Source organism: Crocuta crocuta, unplaced genomic scaffold (assembly GCF_008692635.1).
Source record: "Crocuta crocuta isolate KB4526 unplaced genomic scaffold, BGI_CrCroc_1.0 scaffold283, whole genome shotgun sequence".
Classification (NCBI taxonomy): domain Eukaryota; kingdom Metazoa; phylum Chordata; class Mammalia; order Carnivora; family Hyaenidae; genus Crocuta; species Crocuta crocuta.
Window position 1 is genome coordinate 262,166 of NW_027529346.1, and position 25,927 is coordinate 288,092.

At 36.1% G+C, this 25,927-nt stretch overlaps 1 protein-coding gene across 2 annotated transcripts in view; it reads left to right on the plus strand.

The window, feature by feature from the left end:
* TAFA2 (TAFA chemokine like family member 2) overlaps positions 1–25,927 on the plus strand; it is a 160,677-nt gene that overhangs the window by 129,120 nt on the left and 5,630 nt on the right. The window contains exon 4 of one of the 2 annotated variants that reach the window (XM_077758395.1): positions 24,239–24,295. The exons of the other annotated variant lie outside the window; for it this stretch is intronic. Coding sequence (XP_077614521.1) covers positions 24,239–24,250 — 12 coding nt within the window. The 3' untranslated portion in view covers positions 24,251–24,295. The remainder of the gene's footprint in view (positions 1–24,238; positions 24,296–25,927) is intronic. 2 annotated transcript variants of the gene reach the window in all.

Consider the following 25,927-nt stretch of genomic DNA (forward strand, 5'->3'; position numbering starts at 1 on the left):
AAAAAAAAATAAAAAAAAAATAAAAAAAGAGGGTAGGAGAGACTGAGACACAGTCTCACTATAAACCTTAACCCCTGGCCTAGCAACCCACAATTAGGAGTGAACTCCAAGCCTGGAGGTTCTTCCTGAGGAGGAAAGGGTTTGAACCTCACATTTGGATACAGTAACTTTTAAGAGAGATATACCAGAGAGACAAACTGCCATGACATCTAGTTTGAAAGACAATAGAGCTGTTTTTCATCAGACCCACAAGGCTGTAATGAATTGGGAAAAGTCTCTTAAGGGGCTTGTGCACTTGGAGTCACCTGCCCCAGGGCCCTGCTCAGAAGTAGCATATCATGCTCAGACTTTAAATGAAAGTCTCATTTGCTTATATTAAAGTGTTGGCCTGAGGGGCAGGCATGCATCTCATTTAACATGCGTATCTAGGACACTGCTAGAATGCTTTCTGGGGATGAAGACTGGGTGGCACCATTTTCACACCTTCCTTATGTTTTGCTCACATGCCAACTTTTTTTTTCCCCCTGGCAGTTACCATCTTTATGCTCCCTCACTGCTGTGCTCTAGAGCACCAGGATCTCCCAGAAAGGAGCTTATACACTTGTCGGGAGCCCTGAGTTTTGCGACTGCCACCCAGTGGCCACCTCCAGATTGCCTGCCTCTGGCTGCCAACAAGACTTACACTTGTGGTACATAGGACTGTATATATTTGCATACTCTAAAATCTATTAGGGATATGGCTTCCAATCAGCCTGAATATAGGTGCTCAATCTAGATCCCACCCCGTTTGGGACACTGATAGGTTGTAGCACATCCATAAACACTGGGAGCTAATAAAAATAAAATAAGCTGCCTGGACAATTATGAAGGTCTGAGAGACAAGAGCTATGGCAGTTGTTGAGCAATACGATAAATTTCTTACATAAGGCCACTCTTCAAGAGTCTGAGAGGTGGTTGTTTCATCTAATGCATACACACCAACATAGAGAGTTAAGCAAGATGAATAAACAGAAGAGTGTGTTCCAAATAAAAGAATATGATAAAGCTTCAGAAAAATTTTAATGAAAAGGAGATATTATCTAATAGTTCAAAGTGATAGTATAAAAATACTATTTGGTACAGAGATACCAAACTCAAGAGAAGAACAGAGGACCACATCGAGAACTTCAATAAAGAAATAGAAAATATACGAAGGTGCCAAACAGTAGTCACAGAACTGGAGAATACAATAATGGAGTGAAAAATACACTACTGCAATTCAGCAGCAGACTAGAAAAGCAGAAGACAGAAATCAGTAAATTAAAAACCAGGGCAGCGGGACACATCCAATCAGAGCAGCAACAAGAAAAAAATAATTATAAAAACTGAAGATAGCTTAAGAGATTGGTGGAACAACATGAAGTGGACTAACATTCCAGAAGAAAAAAACAGAAAGAGAAAGGAGAAGAAAGCCTATTTTAAGAAATAATGCCTGAAAACTTTACTAACTTGGGGAAGGAAACATAATTTTGATCCAGAAAATTCCTAATAAGATGAACACAAAAGACCTCACCCAAACACATTATAATTAAAAGTTAAAAGCAAGGAGACAATCTTAAAAGCAACAAGAGAAAACTAACTTGTTATGTACAGAAAATCTCCCATAAAATTATCAATTTTACAGCAGAAATGACAAGCCAGAGGGAGTGGCATGATGTAATCAAAGTGCTAAAAGAAAAACACAAAAACAAAAACCTACCAACCAAGAACACTGTAGCCAGCAAAGTTACCATTGAGAATTGAAGAAGAAATAAAGTTTCCCAGACAAGGAAAAGCTAAAAGTGTTCATCATAATTAAATTGGCTTTTCAAAAAATGTTAAAGGGCTTTCTTTAAGTTGAAAAGAAAGGGTTCTAATTAGGAATAAGAGAACATATGAAAATATAGACCTCACTGGTAAAGGCAAATATAAAGAAAAATTAGTGCATTAATCACTTACAAAGCTAGTATGAAGGGTAAAAGACAAAGAATAAAAATAAGTACAATTAGTGAAGGAGTGCACAGTATGTAATATATGACATCAAAAACATAAAAAGTGGGATGGGAGAGTGAAAATGCTTTAGGGGTGCCTGGGTAGCTCAGTTGGTTAAGTATCTGACTCTTTTGTTTGGCTCCGGTCATGATCTCACAGTTCATAAAATGAGCCCCACATTGGGCTCTCTGCCAATAGCGTGGGGCCTGCTTGGGGTTTGCTCTCTCCTTTTCTGCCCTTTCCTCGTTCGTACACACATACATGCACTCTCTCTCTTAAAATAGGTAAGTAAACTTTAAAAATGTAGAGCTTTAGATAAACTTATAATAACTTCAGTACAAACATAAAATAGACTGTTACAAATATATAAGTCTAACAGTAATCACAAAATAAAAACCTTTGGGAGAAAAGAAAAAAAAATAACATTTCACTCAATAAAGTCACTAAGGAAAAGAGCAAGAGAAGAAGAAAGGAGCAGACAAGAGATTTAAAAAAAAACAAAAAACAANGAAAAAAATAACATTTCACTCAAAGTCACCAAGGAAAAGAGCAAGAGAAGAAGAAAGGAGCAGACAAGAGATTTAAAAAAAAACAAAAAACAAAAAAAAAAACAGCCAGAAAACAAGTAACAAAATGGCAGTAAGTCCATACTTACCAATAACTACTTTAATTATAAATGGGCTAATTCTAAAATCAGAATACAGAATGGCTGAATGAAATAGAAAATAAGACCCATCTGTGTATGTCCTAAAACAGACTCACTTCAGATGTAAGGAGACACATAGACTTAAAGTGGATAGGTGGAAAAATATATTCCATGCAAATGGGAACCAAAAAAAGCTGAGGTAGCTATACTTACATCAAACAAAATAGGCCTTAAAACAAAGATTGTAATAAGAAACAAAGAAGGGCATTACATACTGATGAAGGGGTTAATCCAATGAAAGGCTCTAACATTTGGAAATATTTATGCACCTAAATATACAAAGGAAAAATTAATAGACCTAAGGAGAGAAATCAACAGCAATACAATAAGTAGGGGGTTTTAATACCCCACTTTTACCAATAAATATGTCTTCCACAGAAAATCAATAAAGAAACATCAAACTTGACCTACATGCTAGAACAGTTGGACATAACACATATTTACAAAACATTCTATCCAAAAACAATGGAATACACATTTTCTTAAGTGCACATGGAACAATCTCTAGGATAGATAATATGTTAGACCACAAAACAAATTTTAATAAATTTAAGGAGACTGAAATCATATCAAGTATCTTTTCTGACTACAGTGGAATGCAACTCGAAATTATAAAAATAAAACTGGAAATTCAACAATATGTAGAGATTAAACAATATGCTCTTGAATAGCCAATGGGTCAAAAAACCAAAAGAAAAAGAATACCTTGAGACAAATGAAAATGGAAATATAGCATACCGAAAACTATGAAACACAGCAAAAGCAAAACCTATGCAACCCTTGTAGGAGGGAAGTTCATAGCAATTAATGCCTACATTAAGAAACAAGGAAGAACTCAAATAAGAAACCTAATTGTACACCTTAAGAAATTGAGGAAAAATATCAAATGAAGCCCAAAGTTAGAAGAAAAGTAATGACAAAAAAATAGAAAATATCAATGAAACTAGGAGATGGTTCTTTGAAAAGATAAACAAAATTAATAAACATTTAGCTAGTATCACCAAGAAGAGAGAAGACCCAAATAAATAAAATCAGAAATCAAAGAGAAGTTAAAATTGAAATCCCAGAAACACAAAGGACAATAAGAGACTACTATGAAGAATTATACACCAGTAAGTTGGATAACCTAGAATAGATGAACGGTAAAATAANAAAAAAAAAAAAAAAAAATACAACCTACCAAGACTGAATCATGAAAAACCTGAACAGACTGATTACTGGTAAGGAGATTGAATCAGTAATCAAAAGCTTTCCAATAAACAAAAGTCCAGGACCAGACAGCTTCACTGGTGAATTCTACTAACCATTTAGAGAACGATAAAATATCAATTATTCTCAAACTCTTCCAAAAGATTGAAGGGAAGGGAATTCTTCCAAACTCATTTTCTGAGGCCAGCATTACTCTGATACCAAAAACCAAAGGCCACAAGCAAATAAAATTATAGGCTAACATTCCTGATGATCATAGATGCAAAATTCTCAATAAAATGTGAGGTATTATAATTCAACAGTACTTTAAAAGGATCATATGCTATGATCAAGAGGGATATATTCTAGGGAGGCTAAGGTGATTCACCATCTGCAAATCAATAAATGTAAATGCACTATATTGACAAAATGATGAATTAGATTATATGATTGTCTCAATAAAGGCAGAAAAAGCTTTTGACAGAATCCACAACCATTTATGATAGAAACTCTCAACATAGTAAAGGCCACATATGACAAACCTGCAGCTAACATCATACACAGTGGTGAAAACCTGATGCTTTTTCCTTAAGATTAGCAATAATAAAAGAATGCCCACTCTTGCCACTTATAGTCAACATAATATTTGGAAATCTTAGGTGGAGTAAGCAGGCAAAATCAAATAAAAATTGAAAAGGAGGAAGAGGAAAACGGTCACTGTTTACAGATGACATGATATTATATTTAGAAACTCTAGAGATTCCACCAAAGCTCCTAGAATAAATGAATACAGTAAAGTTGCAGGATACAAAATGAATATACAAAAATATGTTGTTTCTATACACTAATAAACTTTCTGGAAGAGAAGTTAAGAAAAATATCCCATTTACAAAAGAATAAGATACAGAAGGATAAATTTAACCAAGGAGGTGAAAGAGCTGCACACTCAGGAGTATAAGCCATTGACAAAAGAAACTGAAGAAGACACAAATAAATGGAAAAATATACTGTGACCATAGACTGGAAGAATTAGTGTTGTTAAAATGTCCATACTACCTAAAGCATTTTATAGATTCAATATAATCCCTATCAAAATTCCAATGGCAATTCTCACAGTTTTAGGACAACCAAATCTGAAATTTATATGGAACCACAAAAGACTCTGAATAGCCAATCATTATTTTTATTTTTGAATGGTATTTTTTTTAATTTCTGAGAGAGAGAGAGAGAGATACAGCATGAGCAGGGGAGGGTCAGAGAGAGAGACACACACAGAGAATCCGAAGCAGGCTCCAGGCTCTGAGCTAGCTGTCAGCACAGAGCCCGATGCAGGCTCGAACCCACGAACCGTGAGATCATGACCTGAGCTGAAGCTGGATGCTCAACTGACTGAACCACCCAGGCATCCTGCCAAACAATCTTTAGAGAGAAGAACAAAACTGAAGACATCATGCTTCCTTATTTCAAACTACATTAGAAAACTATAGTAATTAAAACAATATGGTATTGGAATAAAAACAGACACATAGATCAATTGAAGAGAATAGAGAGTTCAGAAATAAAAACATGCACATATGGTTAATTAATTTACAACAGAGGAGCTGAGAATATATAATGGGGAGGGAATCATCTCTTTAATAAATAAGTTGTATTGGGAAAACTGGATAGCTACAAGCCCAAGAGTGGACCACTATCTTACACCATACACAAAAATTAATTCAAAATAAATTAAAGACTTGAAGGTAAACCTGAAATAATGCAACTCCTAGTAGGAAACATAAGTGGTAAGCTCCTTGATGTTGGTCTTGGAGATGATTGTTTTTAACCTGACACCCAAAGCAAACAGAAAAAGAAACAATTGCAATTACCACAAACTAAAAAGCTTCTGCACAGCAAAGAAACCTGTCAACAAAATGAAAACACAACCTAAAGAATGGGAGAAAATATTTGCAAATCATGTATCTGATAAGGGGATAATATCCAAAATATATAAAGAATACAAACAATAGCCAAAAAACATCTGATTAAAACATGTGCAGAAAATTGAATAGACATTTTTCCAAAGAAAATATACAGATAGCCAATAGATATGTGAAAAGATGCTCAACATCATTAATCATCAGGAAAAATGTACATCAAAACACAATGAGATATCAATTTACTCAGAATAGCTATTATCAAAAAAATAATAGGTGTTGGTAAGTATATGAAGGAAAGGAAACCTTGTGTACTCTTGGTAGGAAGAGACATAGGTATAGTCACCATGGAAACAATATGGAGTTTCCTCAAAAAAATAAAAAATAAAAGTACCATATGAGCCAGTAATCTACTTCTAGGTATTTATCTGAACAAAAATACTAACTTTAAAAGATATATGTACCTCCATGTTCACTGCTACATTATTTATGGTAGCCAAACATGGAAGGAACCTGTGTATCAATGAATGAATGAACAAAGAAAATGTGTTAAGGTGTAGGAATATGGTGGTTGTATAGGAGGACCCTATTGTTGCCTTATCCTACGAATACAACTAGATAGCTATACAATCATTCTAAATACCCCAGAAATTGACTTGAAGACCATGAGAACAAACTCCACAACTAAAGGTAGAGAAGAGGCCATATAAAGGAAGGTGGGAAGGGTGGAGATGTGGTTTGGAAGAGGCAGATCATGGACACTGCAGTGGGGAGGAAGCCACAGACACAGAAAAGGGTGACAGACAGACTAACACAGGGGAGTGTGCAGGGTAAATGAATCCCCATATAAATTGGCTTGAAAAGGGAGAAGGCCTGAATTTTGTTACTTCTGTGAACTGTGGTGCTTAAACCTTGGAGGTTTTTTTTTTAAGTTTTTTAAAAAATGTTTACTTATTTTTGAGAGAGAGAGAGAGAGAGAGCTGAGGAGGGACAGAGAGAAAAGGAGACGCATAATCTGAAGCAGGCTCCAGGCTCTGAGCTGTCAGCACAGAGCTGGACACGGGGCTTGAACTCATGAACCACAAGATCATGACCTGAGCCAAAGTCGGACACTTAACCAACTGAGCCACCCAGGTGCTCCTAAAGCTTAAAGTTTTAAAGATCAGCAGTCTTGGCTCAGATTGAGCCTGGTGGGCATTGCACTGATCTTAAAGAGAAGGCAAGCAAACAATCCATAGTGTGGAAATAGCAATCTGAAGAGAATCTGGGGGCACACAGCTGGGGACTATTTGCTCTTCCCAGAGCATGTACCAGAGAGGCAGTGTTCACAGAGAGGCCCCTCTGGGAACAAAGGAGCTGGCTATTGCCATTTTCTCCCCTCACCCTTCAGCATAAGCACAGGGCCACCTGTGGGAACAAATGCAGAGCAGATTCTTGCTAACTAACTAGCTTACGCTAAGCCCTGCTTCTCCAGTCCAGTGGAACCACCCTTCACAGTCACATTTTCCTCAGTGCCAGCTTCACAGGCCCCTTCCACCAGAAAATGGGCCCCAAACCCATGCTCACATCTCCCAAACCACATCTCCCAACATGGGAGGAGTTTTATGGAGCCTCAGTGGCAGTGGTGGTGGCTACAGGTCTCATTTCACAAGCAGATAAGAGCACACCTATTTAAAATGAGCCATCTTCAGGACAGAGACCAAACACTGTTCACAGTAGGCAAAGAGAGCCTCTGCAGATGACTGACCCAAAGGTCTGTCCCACTGACCAAAGACAAAAAAGCAGAGCACATATAGTACACATTGGAGACACTCCCAGAAGCAACAGGCCCTGGGGAACAGGGGACACTACATGGCAGGGCACTACAGGACATCTTCATAATGCCATTACTCTTAAGAAAGGGAGACATAGCGGACCTTTCTAATCCACAGAAAGAGGTACAGAGACCTGGTCTAAATGAAAAGATGGAGAAATTTTTTCCAAGGTCAGAGATCTAAAACAGATATAAGTCACATGCATGATGGAGTATTTTAAACAATGATCATAAGAATACTCACGGGACTTGAGGAAAAAGCAGAATACATGAATGAGATCTTTCACAGAGACATAAGGAATAACATAGAGATAAAGGGCTCAATAAACAAAATGAGACACGTGTGTGATGGGATGAACATGCTTGATGGAAAAGCAGAGGAATGAATTGGTAACCTAGAAAACAGAATAACGATAATTAAGCTGAAACACAAAGAATTATGCAAAATGAGAATAAACTTATGGAACTTGATGTCATTAAATGTGGTAACATTCAGATTATGGGAATTACAGAAGGGAAGGAGAGGGAAAACATTTATTTGAAGAGACAATGACTGAAAACTTCCCTAATGTGGGGAAGGAAATAGATACCCAAATCCAGGAGGCACAGAGAACCCCCAACAAAATCAATAAAAGCACATCCACACCAAGACATATTGCAATTAAACTGGCAAAATATAGTGATACAGAAAAAGTTTTAAAAGCAACAAGATAAAAGAGGACAGTTACATACAAGAGAAGCCCCATAAGGCTACAAGGAATTTTCAGAAGAAACTTTCCAAGCCAGAAGGGAGTAACATGATATATTCAAAGTACTGAATGGGAAAAGTTTGTGGTGAAGAATATTCTATTTAGGAAAGCTATCATTAAGAATAAAAAGAGATATAAAGGGTTTCCCAGACAAACAGAAACTCAAGGATGTTGTAACCAGTAAACCAGCCTGGCTAGACATTCTAAAGAGGACTCTTTGGGTGGAAAATAGAGGCCAAAAGTGACAGCACAAAGGCAGAAAACACAAAAGTAGTAAGAATGAATATTTCTATAAAAATTCATTCAAGGAACTCACAAAAAAGGGTATAAAATATAACATATACCTAAAATGTGGGGAGGAGAGGAATAAAGGATGGGTTCAAACTTAAACAGGCATCAACTTAATGTAGACTGCTGTAGGCCGGAAGAGCTTATACACAATCCTAATGTTAACCATATATAAAATAAAAAAACTTAGGGAATGCCTGGGTGGCTCAGTCGATTAAACATCTGACTTCAGCTTAGGTCATGATCTCGTTGTGATTTTGAGCCCCATGCCAGGCTCTGTGCTGAAAGCTCAGAGCCTGGAGCCTCCTTGGGATTCTGTCTCCCTCTCTTTGCCCCTCTCCTGCTCGCGTTCTGTCTCTATCTCACAAGTAAATAAACACTAAAAGAATTTAAACAATAACAACAACAAAAAATCTAGTAAGCATGGGAAGTGTAAATAGAACGAAATCAAAATATATCACTAAAGAAAATTAACAAAACATGAGAGAAATACAAGAAAGGATCAGAGGTAAGCTACAGAAACAACCACAAAACAAGTAACAAAATGGCAGTAAATACATATCTGTCAGTAATTACTTTGAATGTAAATGGACTAAATGCTCCGTTCAAAAGACATAGTATGACAGATTGGATAAAAAATAAGACCCATCTCTATGATGCCTATAAGAGACACATTTTAGATGTAAAGATACCTGCATATTAACAGTGAGGGGGGATGGAGAATAATTTATGATGCAAGTGGATGTCAAAAGAAAGCAGGAATAGTAATATGTATATTAATCATAATAGACTTTATTTAAAATTTTTTAAATTTTTAAAAAATGTTTATTCATTTTTCAAAATATTTTTTATTTATTTCTAGGAGAGAGAGAGAGAGAGAGAGAGTGAGCAGGGGAGGGTCAGAGAGAGAGGGAAATACAGACTCTGAAATAGGCTCCAGGCTCTGAGCTGGCAGTCAGCACAGAGCCCGACGCGGGGCTCAAACCCACGAACCGAGAGATCATGACCTAAGCGAAAGTCGGACGCTTAACCGACTAAGCCACCCAGGCGCCCCAAAAATGTTTGTTTATTTTTGAGAGACAGAGGATGTGCAAGCAGGGGAGGGGCAGAAAGAGAGGGAGACACAGAATCCAAAGCAGGCTCCAGGTTCTGAGCTGTCGGCACAGACCCCAATGCGGGGCTCAAACTCAATGAAGCATGAGATCATGATCTTAGCTGAAGCTGGCTGCTTAATTAACTGAGGCACCTAGGCACCCCGATAAAATAGGTCTTAAAACAAAGACTGTAACAAGAGACAGCGAATGACACCACATAATAATAACTGGGACAATCCAACAAGAAGACATAACAATTATAAATATTTATGCACCCAACATAAGTAGACCCAAGTACATGAAACAGTTAATAACAAACATGAAGGAAATAATCACTAATAATACAATAATAGTAGGGGTTTAAGACTCCACTTACATCACTGGACAGATCATCTAAACAGAAAATAAACAAGGAGACAATGGCTATGAATGGCACCCTGGAACAGATGGATTTAACAGATATATTCAGACTTTCCATCCTAAAACAGCAGAATACATTCTTTGCAAATGTACACAGAACATTCTCCAGAATATATGACACATTAGCCCACAAAATAAAGCTCAAAATTCAGAAAGATCAAAGTCATACCATGTATCTTTTCTGACCACAAGACTGTGAAACTAGAAGTCAACCACAAGGAAAAAATCTGGAAAGATCACAAATACATAGAGGTTAAATAACATGATACTAAGCAATAATCAATCAGGAAATAAAAGAAGAAATAAACAAGTACATGGAAAGTAATAAAAATGAAAATATAATGGTCTAAAACCTTTGGGATGAAGCCAAACCCATTCTAGGAGGGAAGTTTATAGCAATACAAATTCACCTCGAGAAACAAGAAAAATCTCAAATAAACAACTTAACTTTACATCTTATTGAGCTAGAAAAAGAACAAACAAGCCTAAAATCAGCAAAAGGAAGGATATAATAAAGATTACAGCAGAAGCAAATGATATAGAAACTAAAAAAATAAAACAGATTAATGAAACCAAGAACTGGCTCTTTGAAAAAAAAATCGATAAAACTGATAAACTGCTAGCCAGATTAGACTTATCAAGAAAAAAGAGAAAGGACTCAAATAAAATCACAAATTACAAAGGAGGAAAAACAATCAACACCACAGACATACAAACGATTATAAGAAAAAAGTATGGAAAACATTATGCCAACAAATTAGACAAACTGGAAGAAATGGATAAATTCATAGAAATATATAACTACCAAAACTAAAACAGGAAGAAATAGAAAATTTAAACAGGGGGTGCCTGGGTGGCTCAGTCAGTTAAGTGTCCAACTTTGGCTCAGGTCAGATCTCATGGTTTGTGGGTTCGAGCCCCGCATCAGGCTCTGTGCTAACAGCTCAGAGCCTGGAGATTATTTCGTATTCTGTGTCTCCCTCTCTCTCTGCCCTTCCCTCACTCATGCTCTGTCTCTCTCTGTCTCAAAAATAAGTAAACTATAAAAAATTTTAAAAAAAGAAAATTTAAACAGATGACCAGGAAAGAAACTGACTCAGTAATCAAAAATCTCCTGACAGAAAAAAAGAATTCACAGGTGAATTGTACAAAGCATTTAAAGAAGTCTTAATACCTATTCTTCTAAAATTACTCCAAAAAATAGAAGAAGAAAAAAACTTCTGAGTTCATTCTATGAATTTACGCTGATATCAAAACCAGATAAAGATAACATTAAAAAAGAGAACTACAGGCCAATATCCTTGATCAACATGGACGCAAAAATCCTCAACAACATACTAATAAACCAAACTAAATACATTAAAAAATCATTCACCATAATCAAGTGGGATTTATTCCTGGATTGCAAGGGTGGTTCAGTATTTGCAAATCAATCAATGTGATACCATAACTTCAAGAGAAAGGATATGAGTCATATGATCATTTCAGTAGGCACAAAGCATTTGACAAAGTAAGACATCCGTTAATTATAAAAACCCTCAACAAAGTGGGTTTAGAGGGAATGTACCTCCGCTTCATAAAGGCCATAGGTAATATCATAATTAATGGGGAAAAGCCCTGTTTTTCTAAGGTCAGGAACAAGACCAGGATGTCCATGCTTACCACCTGTATCCAACATAGTACTGGAAGTCCTAGCCACAGCAATCACAAAATGAAAAGAAATAAAAATCATCCAAATGGTAAAGAAGAAGTAAAAGTTTACTACTTGTAGATGATAAGATATTATACATAGGAAATGCAAAAGGCTCCACCAAAACACTGGTGGAACTGATAGATAAATTCAGTAAATTTGGAAGATACAAAATGAGTACATAGAAATTGGTTGCATTCTTATACACCAATAATGAAGCAGCAGAAAGAGAAATTAAGAAAACTATCCCACTTAAAATTGCACCAAAGATAATAAGATATTTAGGAATAAACCTAACCAAAGAAGTGAAAGACTTATGGGGCACCTGAGTGGCTCAGCTGGTAAGTGTCCAACTTCAGCTCAGGTCATGATCTCATGACTCATGGGCTCTAGCCCCTCATCAGGCTCTGTGCTGACAGTTCAGAGCCTGTAGCTGCTTCAGATTCTGTGTCTCCCTCTCTCTCTGCTCCTCCCCTATTTGTTCTCTCTCTCTATCTCAAAAATAAACATTAAAAAAAGAAGTGGAAGAGTTGTCCTCTGAAAACTATAAAACACTGATGAAATAAATTGAAGATGACACTAAGAAGTGGAAAGACATTCCATGCTCATGGATTAGAAGAACAAATATTGCTAAACTCTCTATACTACCCAAGTCAACCTATACATTTAATGAAATCCCTATTAGAATACCAGCAGCACTTTCTGAAGAACTAGAGCAAGCAATCCTAAAATTTGTATGTAACTACAAAAGGCCCTGAATAGCCAAAGCAACCTTTAAAAAGAAAAGCAATGCTGGGAGCTTCACAATTTTGGACTTCAAGTTATATTTCAAAGCTACAGTAATCAAAACAGTATGGAACTGGCACAAAAACAGATACATAGATCAAGAGAACAGAATGGAAAACCCAGAAATAAACCCACAACTATAATGGTCAACTAATCTTCAACAAAGCAAGAAAGAATATCCAATGGAGAAAGTCTCTTCAACAAATGGTGTTGGGAAAACTGGACAGCTAAATGAAAAGAATGAAACCGGGGCAGCTGGGTGTCTTAGTCGGTTAAGCGTCCGACTTTCGCTTAGGTCATGATCTGGCGGTTCGTGAGTTCGAGATTTGTGGAATCTAAATAAAAGAAAACAAAACAAACCACAGAGCACCAGGCTTATAGATACAAAGAATGCACTGGTGGTCACCAAAGGTGGAGGTTCGGGGTGGGCCAAATGGGTGAAGGGTGTCACAAGGCACAACCTTCCAGTTATAAAATAATTAACTCATTGAGATGTTAAATATAGCATGATGGCTATCATTTACACTACTGTATTGCATATTTGAAAGTTGCTAACTGAATAAATCTTAAAAATTCTTACACAAAATTTTTTAACAATGTGATGATGGATGTTAAGCAGATCTTTGTTGTAATTATTTTGCAATGTATACAAATATTGAATCATGTTGTATGCCTGAAACTAATGTCAATCATATCTCGAAAAAGAATTTAAAACGTTGTTTTTTTATTTTTTTAATGTTTTATTTATTTCTGAGAGACAGACAGAGATAGCATGAACAAGGGAGGGTCAGAGAGAGAGGGAGATACAGAATCTGAAGCAGGCTCCAGCTCTGAGCTAGCTGTCAGCACAGAGCCCAACACGGGGCTCAAACCCACAAACTGTGAAATCATGACCTGAGCCAAAGTCGGACGTCCAACTGACTGAGCCTCCTAGGCGCCCCAAAAATGTTTTTTAAAAGTAGAATATTTATATGCCTATGGGATGTTTTGGCACTCTCTGTATAAATTTGGAGGTATTTTTTTTTTAACCTGTGTGTTGTACCCATCAATGGAAATAGAACAAAATCATACCTGAATCTGAATTTGTTAAGCATTTATTGAACACCTATTTAGTGCCAGTCATATTAGGAACTAGATATCAAAAGACAGATATAGTCACAATATTGTTGACTGGAGATCCCAGTTCTTCTGCACACTGTCTTGTCCCATGTACAGTGGAAATTTGACATATTTTTTCTGACCTACCTCTTCAGGTTATATACCTCATATTGTAAGACAGAAGATTAGTTAGGAAAGGCCAGACTTTTGATAAGATACAGAAGGCAAGTAAGTTAATTTTAAAGTTGTCATTCTAAATCATCCATGCCTAAAGGATGCATTTTTTTAAAATTAGTGTTTATTTTTGAGAAAGGCAGAGAGACAGAAAGAGTATGAGTGGGGAGGGGAAGAGAGAGAGGGAGACACAGAATCTGAAGCAGGCTCCAGTCTCTGAGCTGTCAGCACAGGGCTCAAACCCAAGAACTGCGAGATTATGACCTGAGCTGAAGTCGGACGCTTAACTGACTGAACCACCCAGACACTCCAGGATGCATTTTTTAAATAAGAACAACAACCATTATTGCACTAAAGAATATAACCTCATTCTATAGTCATACCACATACAGAGAGCTAAGAAATATAGTAGTCAGAAGCATATTCTAGAGCTAGTATGCCTAGCGTTTTAGTCTAATATATAAGCAAGAAAGCATTGTTCCCTGGAAGGGAGGAATAATCTGTTTTTAATTTAACAAGACTTTTGCATGAAAAAATTGCTTTAAGACTCCAGAATGTTTCCAAGAGCTGTATTAGCTTTGCCTTAATCACTCACAATGGATGCATTGCCAGGAGCTGTCTATTTTTACAATGGGTCCTATTTGCCTCAATGAGAAATGGCTGCTGTGTTCTGTTGAGGATGTCTTCAAGGATGGTGTAACGATTAAGAAACCAGTCTCTGGAGTCATATTACTTGGGTTCATATCCCAAATCTGCCACATATTAGCTGGTGGCCTTGAGCAAGTTACTTAACAGCTGTGTTCCTCAGTTTTCACATCTGTGAGATTGGGACCATAGTATACCCACAACATAGGGTCCCTATATGGAATAAATATGTTAATATTTGTAAAGCACTTAACACAGTCCCTATTCAAGGGTAGGGGCTATATTTACTTGTTAAGTAAATACATTAATCAATAATAATAGGTGTATACAATGAGCCAGCTTTTTCAGAACTGAAACATGAACATTACATTCCAGGTAGTGAATCCTATATGAAATAAGCACTAATGTAGAGATATTTCAAGATTTCCCTTACCACCTCCATACATATTATACATGGGATTTAAAACAAAAATTCCTCAAAGGTTGTTCTGTGCACCTATCCCCTTTAGGATTAGCTACAAAAAGATCATGCTAGTAAGGAACCACAAAGAGAAAATATGTGGATTCTAGCATCTGTAATAGTAACAGGATCTGGGCCATTCCAGTTACCTATCACAGATGGGCTTGATGGAACCGGTTGTATTTATCAGTTATAAAGGCACCTTTCCTAGGCTTATGCTGCAGCAGCAGAAACAGCTTTTCCTTTACAGCCACTAGACAGTGGATTTTCAGCAACATCTCTTGAGGGACTTATCAGAAGCTACCAAGTGAAGGAGGCAATTTTTCCCCCTGAACATTGCAATTATTGTCATCTACTCAACTGGTATTTCTATATACATTTGTACAATTCAAAGAGCATCTCACCAAAAAAGTTTCCCTTTATAGTTAAAATGTTTTCTTAACTTGAGAGAAAGAACTGTTATGGTAGGGTATGTGCTAGGTTTGTGGGTTATTCTTTTTTCTTTTTCATGTTAAGGTTTTGTACTTGTTTGCCTATAGCAGTTTAAGATGAAGTTAGCTTGGAGTACTTGGTACAGCAGTAAAGAACTGTTTTATTGAATACTGAGCCACTCTTGCCCATTTTGCTGTTACTAATACAACATTAATGTTCTTACTAAATCACAAAAACAGCAAGTAGAAGCTGATGCTGAAAGTGTTTATAGATATTCAGCAATTAGCAGAAGCTAATAATTCCTATTTATGGAATAACAAATAAAACCTAAGTGATTTTTTTAACCTCAGTATATTTCAAACCAAATGTGTTATATATAAGTTTTTGCTTTTAGGAAATAACAAAAGTTGTGTTAGACCTTATGTGCATAATATGCCCTCTTTATAATTTATCCTGACTCTAGTATAACCTTTGAAAATAAAGCAGACTTTGCAGAGGAAATTTATAGCTTTGGAAAGGACAGTCATTGTATCAGAGAGCCAGAAATACAACCATACTTAATGTCTTATTATAGAACTAGATTTCATAATTTATAATGACAATGGAAATACTGAGAATGTTCTTAAGTATACAAAGTTATGTTTTTGAAAATATTTATTTCAAAGTACTGTTTGTGCTTAAAAGTTAGTATTTATTGTATTGTCATTATAGGCATTATTGCATTTAATCTTCATAGTAGTATGCTGAGATAGGGGCAATCTCCATGTATAGGAAAGGAAACAGGTTTTTTGCAGTGAAATAATGGGGCCACACACTTAAGATACTCTAGCCAGAATAAGCCATGGCTGCATGATGCTCTTAACCCATGCTCTTAACCATTACTTCTAATTACTGCTTGCCTGACTCTCTGAAAATCTTAAATTTATTATTTTCTTTATTATCATCATTAGTAGATGAACTTTCAATATATGTAGGACACACTACCTCTTAGCCAACTTTAATTATTCATGGTAAAGAAAAGGAAAAAAAATAAAGGAAGTTGAAATTCACAATGATCACTTTTCAATTTTACTCAAAATTAGGAAGATGCCATTAAAATATTTTTCATTATGGTGCAATAGAAATAACAATATCCAGTGAACCCCATACTTAAGAAAGTATTAGTGTTTTAAAATATATCTAGATTTTGTAAGGAGCTTCTTTTGACCTCTTTGTTATAATGAATCTTCTATCTCAAAGGTAACAGTGTGCACCATGGCTTTAATTTGATTCTGAGTTCATGACCTTGGATTGCAATAGTAACGGATAATGTTATAGTCAGTCTTTCATATTACAACCTCAATGTCTCATTTTTATGATAGAAAAGTTGAAGAAGTTAGTACAGGGCTACATCTAGGAACCCTTCCTCAATGCCAGCCTTAAAAATTTACTGCCAACTTGATATGATTTAATAGGTTTCAGAAATGTTTTATGCTTCAAGAAATATTCCCCTTTTTGCAATCACAGTGGCTGAAATTCCTGTACTAGAGAATGATTCATTCGCAGCTTTAAGGTTTCAACATTGAGTATCTGTTTACTAAAATTCAAATTTCCATAGTAAAGATGAGTACTCTATAGGAATGAAGATATAATTTATTGTCCATAATAGGATGTATTTCCAAGATAAGCCCAACAGGAAGTCAGGACAACAGATGTAAGTCAGGACTATGAGTCAAACTAGAAAATATTGTTACCCCAAGTGTACTGCTACTTAGTATGCTTAATAAATATTAGTCAAATAAATGGAAGAACCAGATATATAGGACCTATTTCAGTAGGTCTGAAGCTCTGGAATGAGGATCTCAGTCCCTAGACTAGCACTTACTGCTTAGATGCATCTTCTAGAAGTTTCGCTTAATTTATCTGAACTTCAGTTTTTTCAACTGTAAATTGGAGATAAGTAATTAATAACAAGGCCTAATAATTGTAAATAGTAAATGGAGTTAGTCTCAAATAATAATTCTGAGGGTTACAAGAGAACATAAATGTCCACGAAACTGTTTATTGGTTCCAGTAATTATGATCTGAGAGGTGGAGGCAAAAGAAAGGGTGAGGTTTCCATGAGAAGGGTCAGCTGTCTTTGGCATTCTAGTCTAGACCAGAAAATGGAGTCTGCTGCATTTCACTAAGCAAAAATCAACTTCTCTTTGCCTTCTAAAACACTAGCGTCTAGAGGTGCCTGGGTGGTTCAGTCCATGAAGTGTGTTACTCTTGATTTAGACTCACAGTCATGAGATTGAGCCCTGCATCAGGCTCCAAGCTAGGTGTGGAGCCTATTTAAGATTCTCTCTCTCCCTCTCCCTCTGCCCCTTCCTCGTTTGCACACACTTGCTCTCTCTTTCTTTCAAAAACAAAAACAAAAAATCTTCTTGCCTCTATATTTGAAAAAAAAGTGGGGGGAGGGGTCAGGCATCCTGAACTAAATAGAGTATATAATCAGTGTACGAAAGAGAGAGACTGAATGCACAATATCATTTTGGAAGTGAATCAATCATTGTGATATTTGTTTACTCTGCTCCATTATAAGAAATTTTATGGTATTTCATTTGTACCACCATACCTGATGTCAAGTGAGCATGTAATACTTAGGTGTAGGATAATTGTCACCACGGAATATTTCATGAGAAAATTTTCCTGACAGTGTTAAGCAGCAGTATGGAAATTACTCAGGAGAGAAGTGCATTTAAAAAAAAAAATTAGGATAATTTCTAACTGAAATGTTAACTGTAATGAGTATGCCAGAATCAACCTTGATGTATCTATTTGGACATTTTCCACATCCCAAGTGGTTAGTCTAATACCAATTAAAGCATCACACATTGCTATTATCTTCTTGCATTATTATTTTCATGAATTAATTTTGTTTTAAAAATCAGACCTTTTCCAAATGAGAATAAATTTAAATATCCAAGGTGCAAATGTGAAACTGATGTCAAGACCCATGCATATCTATAATTTCAAATTCTGAAACCACAGAATCATGGGAATAATCCTAAAATAATTAAAAATGGAGGAAGTGACCTTTGTGGTCACTTCATCATTCCCCTAGCTATTTGCAGAGAATCAAAATAGTAACTCTAGCTTTCCTTCTCCTGAAATTATGTATCACTTTCCTTTTATATTCATTCATTCATTTGTTCATTTATCCATCCACCCACCCATCCATCATTTCAGTCTTTCATTTGATAAATATTAGGCATCATTCATGTGCCTGGAATGCTGCTTAGCACTGAGGAAACAAACTGTATGCTAAATATCTTCTTTTCTAATATATCGTAGTTTAGTGTGAGAAACAGAGATTACTAAATAATCATAATATAATGAGATATGTCTTATAATAGATGTATGGACAAAGTGCTGACTGGATGAATCACAAGGGCTTGTTAACTATGAAGTGGTAACATTGCTTCTGAGGTTTGAAGGAAGAGATTTCAGGCAAAGGTAAAAATGTATACATAGATAAGGAGATATGAAGGGGCATATCAAGTCCTATGAGTATTAAACAGTTAGTTATGACTAGAGATGAGCTTATTTATCTCTGAAGGGATTGCGAAGATGGAGAGATGAATGTAGGTGGATTGATATGAAGCTCCTGTAAATTTCCTCCAGCTTCATCCTTTGTCAGAAGTGTCTATGGCAAGTCATGACACTGACCCACTTTATGACTGCATTGGCTCTGACCTGTCTGGATAAAATCAAGTACTTATGATGACCGGGACTCAAAATTTCCATTATTTCTCAGGCCATCATTTTAGTCTAGCATTTTTCAGGCAGGTAGGGAGAGGTCTAGGTGTGATGGGGACAAGGTGTTGGTTCTTATTACTCAAAGACTCCATTTTTTTTCAAACTGGGCGATACTTTTTTTATATTATAACATTATTGTTTTTTCCCCTTGCTATTGGTTTTAACTATCCTGAACTCTCAGATTTATGTAGGAAATGTTCTTCTTCTGATTCATATTACCAAAACCTTCTATTGTCTGATTCTAAATTGCTAGCCACTCCTTCATAGGATTATTTATTATTGTTATTCATGTTATACTCTCAAATATTATTCAAATATTTGAAATTCAAATAGTACATGTTTGATATCTCTGGAATACTTTGGGAAAGAGATTATAAAACAAACCTTTGCAAATCTATATCTATAAAATATCATGGATACCATTCAGACTGTTAATGAGGATTACACTGTTGATGAGCAGAGAATAACAAAGCTGGCTTATGAATACCTATGGGTGGCTAGACCTATACATTGGTTAAATGACTTGTCCCCATTTATCAGCATTAAATTGTGTACTATTTAGGTTTAGATTTAGCAAAATCACAAATTACTGTAGACATGGCTATTCAGGAAAGACTGAATATTAAATCTTTGAATTGTAATTGAATATTACTACATAATACTATTTGCATAGTTTTTGCCTTTTTATGTTAAAATGATGGTGTACTAATTTCTATACACTTTCTCCCTTGACTTTAATGAACTTCTCAATTAAGTTTGTGCAGAATGCATTTCAAAATATTCACAAGAAATTCTTGCTATTTTTGTATCAATTTCTCATAAAACCTTTTTTTAATTTTGGGTCCCATTTATGAGTATGTGTCTTTCTGAAATAAAAAAAATGTTCTTTAGAGTTTGTTATCCTCTAGGAGACATGCAAACCTATCTCCATTGTGAACTATTATGGACATAAAGGAAGTTATTGTCTCGCTGTCCCTTTATGTTTGTTGAAATGTTCCCTTTCTCCCAGGTTTGCTTCCTGTAATAATCTGTTGAACAGTGGAGTACCTGACATGTGTTTGTTCCTTAGGCAAACGTGTAAAACTCTTCAAGTTCGAATGGAGAAGTAGAAAGAGAAGGTTTCTGCTGTGCCTGATGACAATTTTTGATTTTTCCACACTCAAAAATATTCTGGCTCCATGTTGGAGCACTAGTGTGGCGAATCCGAGTGTTGGTCGGATTCTAAGGAAGGGACAGAAGTTTCGTTGAGGAGTAAAGATTCAAAACATCTCCTGAAATGAGCTCTCGTCTTGGTTTATTTCTCACAGAGCAGCAGGTGTGTACACTGTGTTGCAGGATTAAACTGTAACCTACTCTTTCTTATAGTTACCATTAGCATTCCAGACGCTCCTGATTTCAGGGGGAAAGATGAACTTGGTACAGCTTTAGCAATCAGAAGGCAAAGAATTGTCTCAGTACTCAGTAAAGAAAGGCGTTGAACTATCTTTTATAGAAATAAGGAGGGGGCGTCACTCTTTGAACTAATATGAGGCCCACAAATTAAACAACTTTGTCACAAGGAGGTGAACCTAATACTGTCACCTACAGTGGCCCTGCAGTTGATATTGCTTTTCCAAGCATAGGAAATGGATAATATGAAGCTTTGGGCGTATTAGTGGACCTCTGTTAGTGTTCAACCTGCCTATTAATGCACAAGTTAACATGGAAAGTACTGAGCCCAAATGAAGATAATGTTCTTACTTAATGGTCCAATCTTTATATAGTTAAATTGCCCTATAATTGAATCAGCTATATCAAATTAGCATCTAAGCTATTAGAAATAGCTAAAGATTCATATTTTGATCAACTTTGGGAATTTGAAACTACCGAACTGTGACTATTATTTAAAAAGAAAAAAAGAAAAAAAGAAACCCAGGGAAGAATATAACTGAGAAAAAGAAGGGCAGAAACAAAAGGACCCAATATATTAAACATTACTGACTATATTACCCTGCTTTTCAGAAAATACATTCTAGTTTTGGAACTTACAGAAAGCAATTTTTTCCCCAAGATCTACCACATATGGAAGGATAATTTCTAATGTAATATTATGGAAAAGGACAGGGCTGGGGAGGAGGGCAATTGTGCTGCTTCAGGCATGGTCCTGGCTCTGTACAAGTTACACCAAGTTCTTCTCCAAGTGACAACAACACAGTCTTTATTCAGACAGGTAAATCCAGGAAAGGTTGTTACTAAGAGCCATTTGTATTTATCACTGAAGCCATCTAGGAAGCTCAGAGAAAATATTCTTCTTAGTAATCTCTAGTTTCAGCCCTTCTCTCCAACTGAAACCAAGTTTCAGCCCTTCTCTCCAACAACTCCACTTATCTTTTTTTTTTTTTAAATATTTTTATTTATTTCTAGGAGAGAGAGAGAGAGAGACAGCGTGAGCAGGGGAGGGTCAGAGAGAGAGGGAGTCACAGACTCTGAAACAGGCTCCAGGCTCTGAGCTAGCAGTCAGCACAGAGCCCGACACAGGGGCTCGAACCCACGAACCGCGAGACCATGACCTAAGCGAAAGTCGGACGCTTAACCGACTAAGCCACCCAGGCGCCCCTCCAACTCCACTTATCTTAAATTCACCTTTTGAATTTGCAGTGAAGCTGAAATTCTTGAGAAGTGCAATCCTTGAGCAGATTTAAATGTTTAGTAAGACTTTATGTCAGAAAGTGGATATAAACTATCAATTCACATGACTCCTTTATAAATTAGAGGTGAATCTAAAAAATGAACCCAATATCAAATTTAGCAGGTAAAGTACCTTCTGATTGAGTTCATAATCTCCACTGTTTCTAAAAATGTGGGAACTGTGCTTACATGGAATATTTTTAAGTCTACTCAGAATTCCTACAAGTATTCAAAATAATTGTTTTCCCCTTTTAAGGACTTTCAAATGTTTTTGAGAGAAACATAACTGGATTGCATTATATTGTTGTCTTTCAGAATTATCTTCATTTTTGGGATAGTTCTGGAATAAATACAAGTTGTGTACAGGGGCCAGGAGAAGGAAAGTCTTAAATATCCTTGATGTCCCAAAGGAATTTATTAACTATCCAAAGTGAAATCAGAGAATGTTTTGTTTTGCTAGCAGTGAATGTCATTCAGGCAGAATCCGTTGATCTGCTTTTGAGGAGATGAATGTGCATAAATGGCAATGCAAACAGTCATCTGCTTTCATGAGTCACGTAGAAGAGTTCATGGCAGGCGCACTGTATAGCTATCAAAGTTTTAAGAAATAGGGCAGGTCCATCTGTTCAAAAGATTCATTTCCAGTCAAGATCTTCATTTACACAGCATAGGAAGCTGAAAGCCAGTGACAGATGTTGTGTTTGTGGTAAAAGCTTACTAGTTCTGCATTCTAATATAATGAATAGGCTTCTTAGAAAAATGATCTACACAGTGGTTGTACCACCAGTGAACTTAGGTTAATCAGAATAAAGTTTTATCCCATTTGGAATTAGTGCTTCTTAAGAAAAGTCATAGTAGTTTGGGGTTAGAAGGGAATTAGAAGCTCATTTAGTCCAACAGACTCACCTGGCAGATATAAGCCCCAGAGATTCAAAGATTTTTAAGTGGCTTGTCCAATGTTCTAAAACTAGCAGGTAGTAACACTAGTATAAAACTCTTATCCAAATAAGGCCACTTCTCCTCAGTTATGTTTGGTTACTTTGCTTCTTTCCAGAAGTCCAGTTAGATTGTACGTCATTTTCTGCTTCCACACTGGTACCCACATATATTATGCCTAAATATTACCAGCTATCTAGGGCAATGCTCTCTATTGTTTGAAATGACTATCCTCCCAACCATCCAAGGCTTTTAGAGTTTTCTGAGAATTTATAGGGCAGATAACAAAGTCATTTAGTAGAAATGCTGACCCTAGCTAAAGTATTATACAGATGGCTTTTGGTGCCTCAAATGTTAAATGTTCAGGTCAAGCCAGCACCAGACATTCTTAGGAGGGAAAATTAAACTATGGCATGAAAATCCAACAGTTTTCATGGCTATAGGAATCACCTCCATTGCCAAGAAAGTAAAATACAGCCTTAGTTGTCTTTTTTTTAAATATAGGTAGGTATATTTATAAAGATGATTCATATGTCATTGCCTTGTAGTGCCTTATCTATACCTAAAACCTGTCTGATCAGCTTGCTTTTGAATGATTATCCTAGACAGACAGGTGTCTTTCATTTTGTAATACCTCATTATATCAGGTGCTTTAAGATAGGACTTGTGCATTCATGTACAGTATGACCGGCTCAGTGGTAGCTTTTCTCTAGTTTAAATGAGAAAACCTGCTACTGCAGAGTAATGATGTTTTAATTGAACATTCAGTATACAAAAAGTAACGCAAGAGCTTAATTCCTGTACTTGTAAGAGCTACATTAAAAAAATACATTTGCAGTGAAGCAGCAATTATATTCCATGCAAGAGAAAGTTCATTAAAATCAGCTTTTAGGATTATAAAGATATTCTAGCTTTCTGTTTACTCTTATCAAATAAGTTAAATTTATTTTATCAGAATGTTAGTTTACATGGTGCCTGTTGTGATGTTATTAAGTAGCTGTATGATGAAGACTGGACACGCACTCTATTTAAACCTACCAACTCCTTTTGGAAATATCACCACATATTTATTCCTTATTTACTAAATATTTGTTCTGTATGCAATATCTGATGCAAAAGACAAAGAAATAATAAAAAAGAAAGGAATTATGCATCTATAAAGACTAGTGATGTATGATCAGAAATAATCAGTAACAAAAACTAAGAATTCATTGCATTCAGATACCTGGAAGTGTGTGTGTATGTGTGAATAATAGTTACCATTTAAATAGTGTTTATTATGTGCCTAACATTGTTCTAATCACTTGACCTATTAATTTATTTGCTCCTCGGTTCATACAACCTTATGATGTAGGTACTAATATTATCCCTGTTTTACTCAAGGTCACACACTGAGTTATCAACAGAACTGAGCACTGAACCTAGGAAGCCTGGCCTCAGGTACATTCTTTTAACCTGCTCCTCTGTATCACCTCATCTGAAAAGATAGTCTCATTCCTGAAGCAGGCTAAATGGTCGTGCTTCCCTCTTTCTATGATTTTTATGATTACCAAGAATATGAAATGAATAACTGCAAGATCAGTTTCTAGAAGACACGAAAAATTAACTTGAAATCAATACTTACAGAGAAATAAGCAGTAATGCTGCCTCCAATAGTTATCCTATGTATCATCTTTTGTGTCATGTTTGGGAATTACCACTACTACCACCTGTTATAATTTAAAAAGCATTTACCTGGAGACTTTCAAGTGATTATCGTATTTAACCACAATAGCAAATGTATGAGGCCTGATGATAATACAATTTTCTTTTTTTAATTTTTAAAATTTTTATTTATTTCTGAGAGAGAGAGAGACAGCATGAACAGGGGAGGGCTAGAGAGAGAGGGAGATACGGAATCTGAAACAGGCTCCAGGCTCTGAGCTGGCTGTCAGCACAGAGCCCGACGCAAGGCTGGAACCCATGAACCACAAGATTATGACCTGAGCTGAAGTGGGACGCTTAACTGACTGAGCCTCCCAGGCGCCCCATAATACAATTCTCATATTACATTCAGGGAGGCTAGGACTCAGGGAGTTCAAATAAATTCTTCAGCCTCAAAGTGTGAGAAATTGCTAAGGCAGAGATCTGAACTCAGTCTACGTGCCCACGGAGACCACACTATTTGTCACGCCTCTCATCAGAGTGTGTTGTCTCCTCCTGATAATGCAGGCAGAAAGTCTTGAGGGGGGGGAGGAGGAAGGAATTATAGATTCCATGAATATAATTATTTTAAGAACTTTATAAAAACATCTTTCACACTTGGGGACAGGATAGATTCTTGAATTTTCTTTTGAGCCTTTCTAATTTATCTTGAAGATAGGCAGAGATACTTCATAGTGTTCAAAATATAAAATAGAAACAGTATAAAATACTTGACTTCACTTAATTTCAAACTTAACTAATGTTATATATGCCATTACCTGGTTCTGTTTTCTCTAATTAAATTGGTGAGTATATTTAAAGGATGTGGTCTTAGCATCAAGCTTTTGAGAAAGCTAATCAGGATCCTATAACAGATTTGTTAGACTGGGAGAAATAAATGGATGGATTAAAAAGGGGGATAATTCTTAAAGAATTAGTGCTTTTTGTTTAGTGTTAGGTAAGTTTCATCCTCGTGGATCATTATCAAGATAGCTTTGTTTTTGTGACTAGAAAAGCTGCCATTATTTATTGTTATTATTATTATTATTACCTTTTGCATGTGTTCAGCTGCTAAGTAGTTTCTGAAGTGGCTAAGTAGTTCTGAAGTAGTGCTGAACTGGCTAGTGTGCAGCACACACAAATAAGATTTACAGAAAAAGGAACAGTTGTGTGAAACAGTGCCTTTGGAAAGACAAATTCACTGAGGTGGTGATTAAAGCGTATGAAGCTCAAGGCAAAACTATAATGATTGTAGGACCATTTCTCTCCCTTATGCAGTATTTTATATCTATTGCCTTCAGAACCAAAAGACAGTGCATTTATGGTAGTAAATGCTATTTCCAATCCTGTAAGGATGGTTTTATTGCAACCTCCTGCTTTTAGATACTA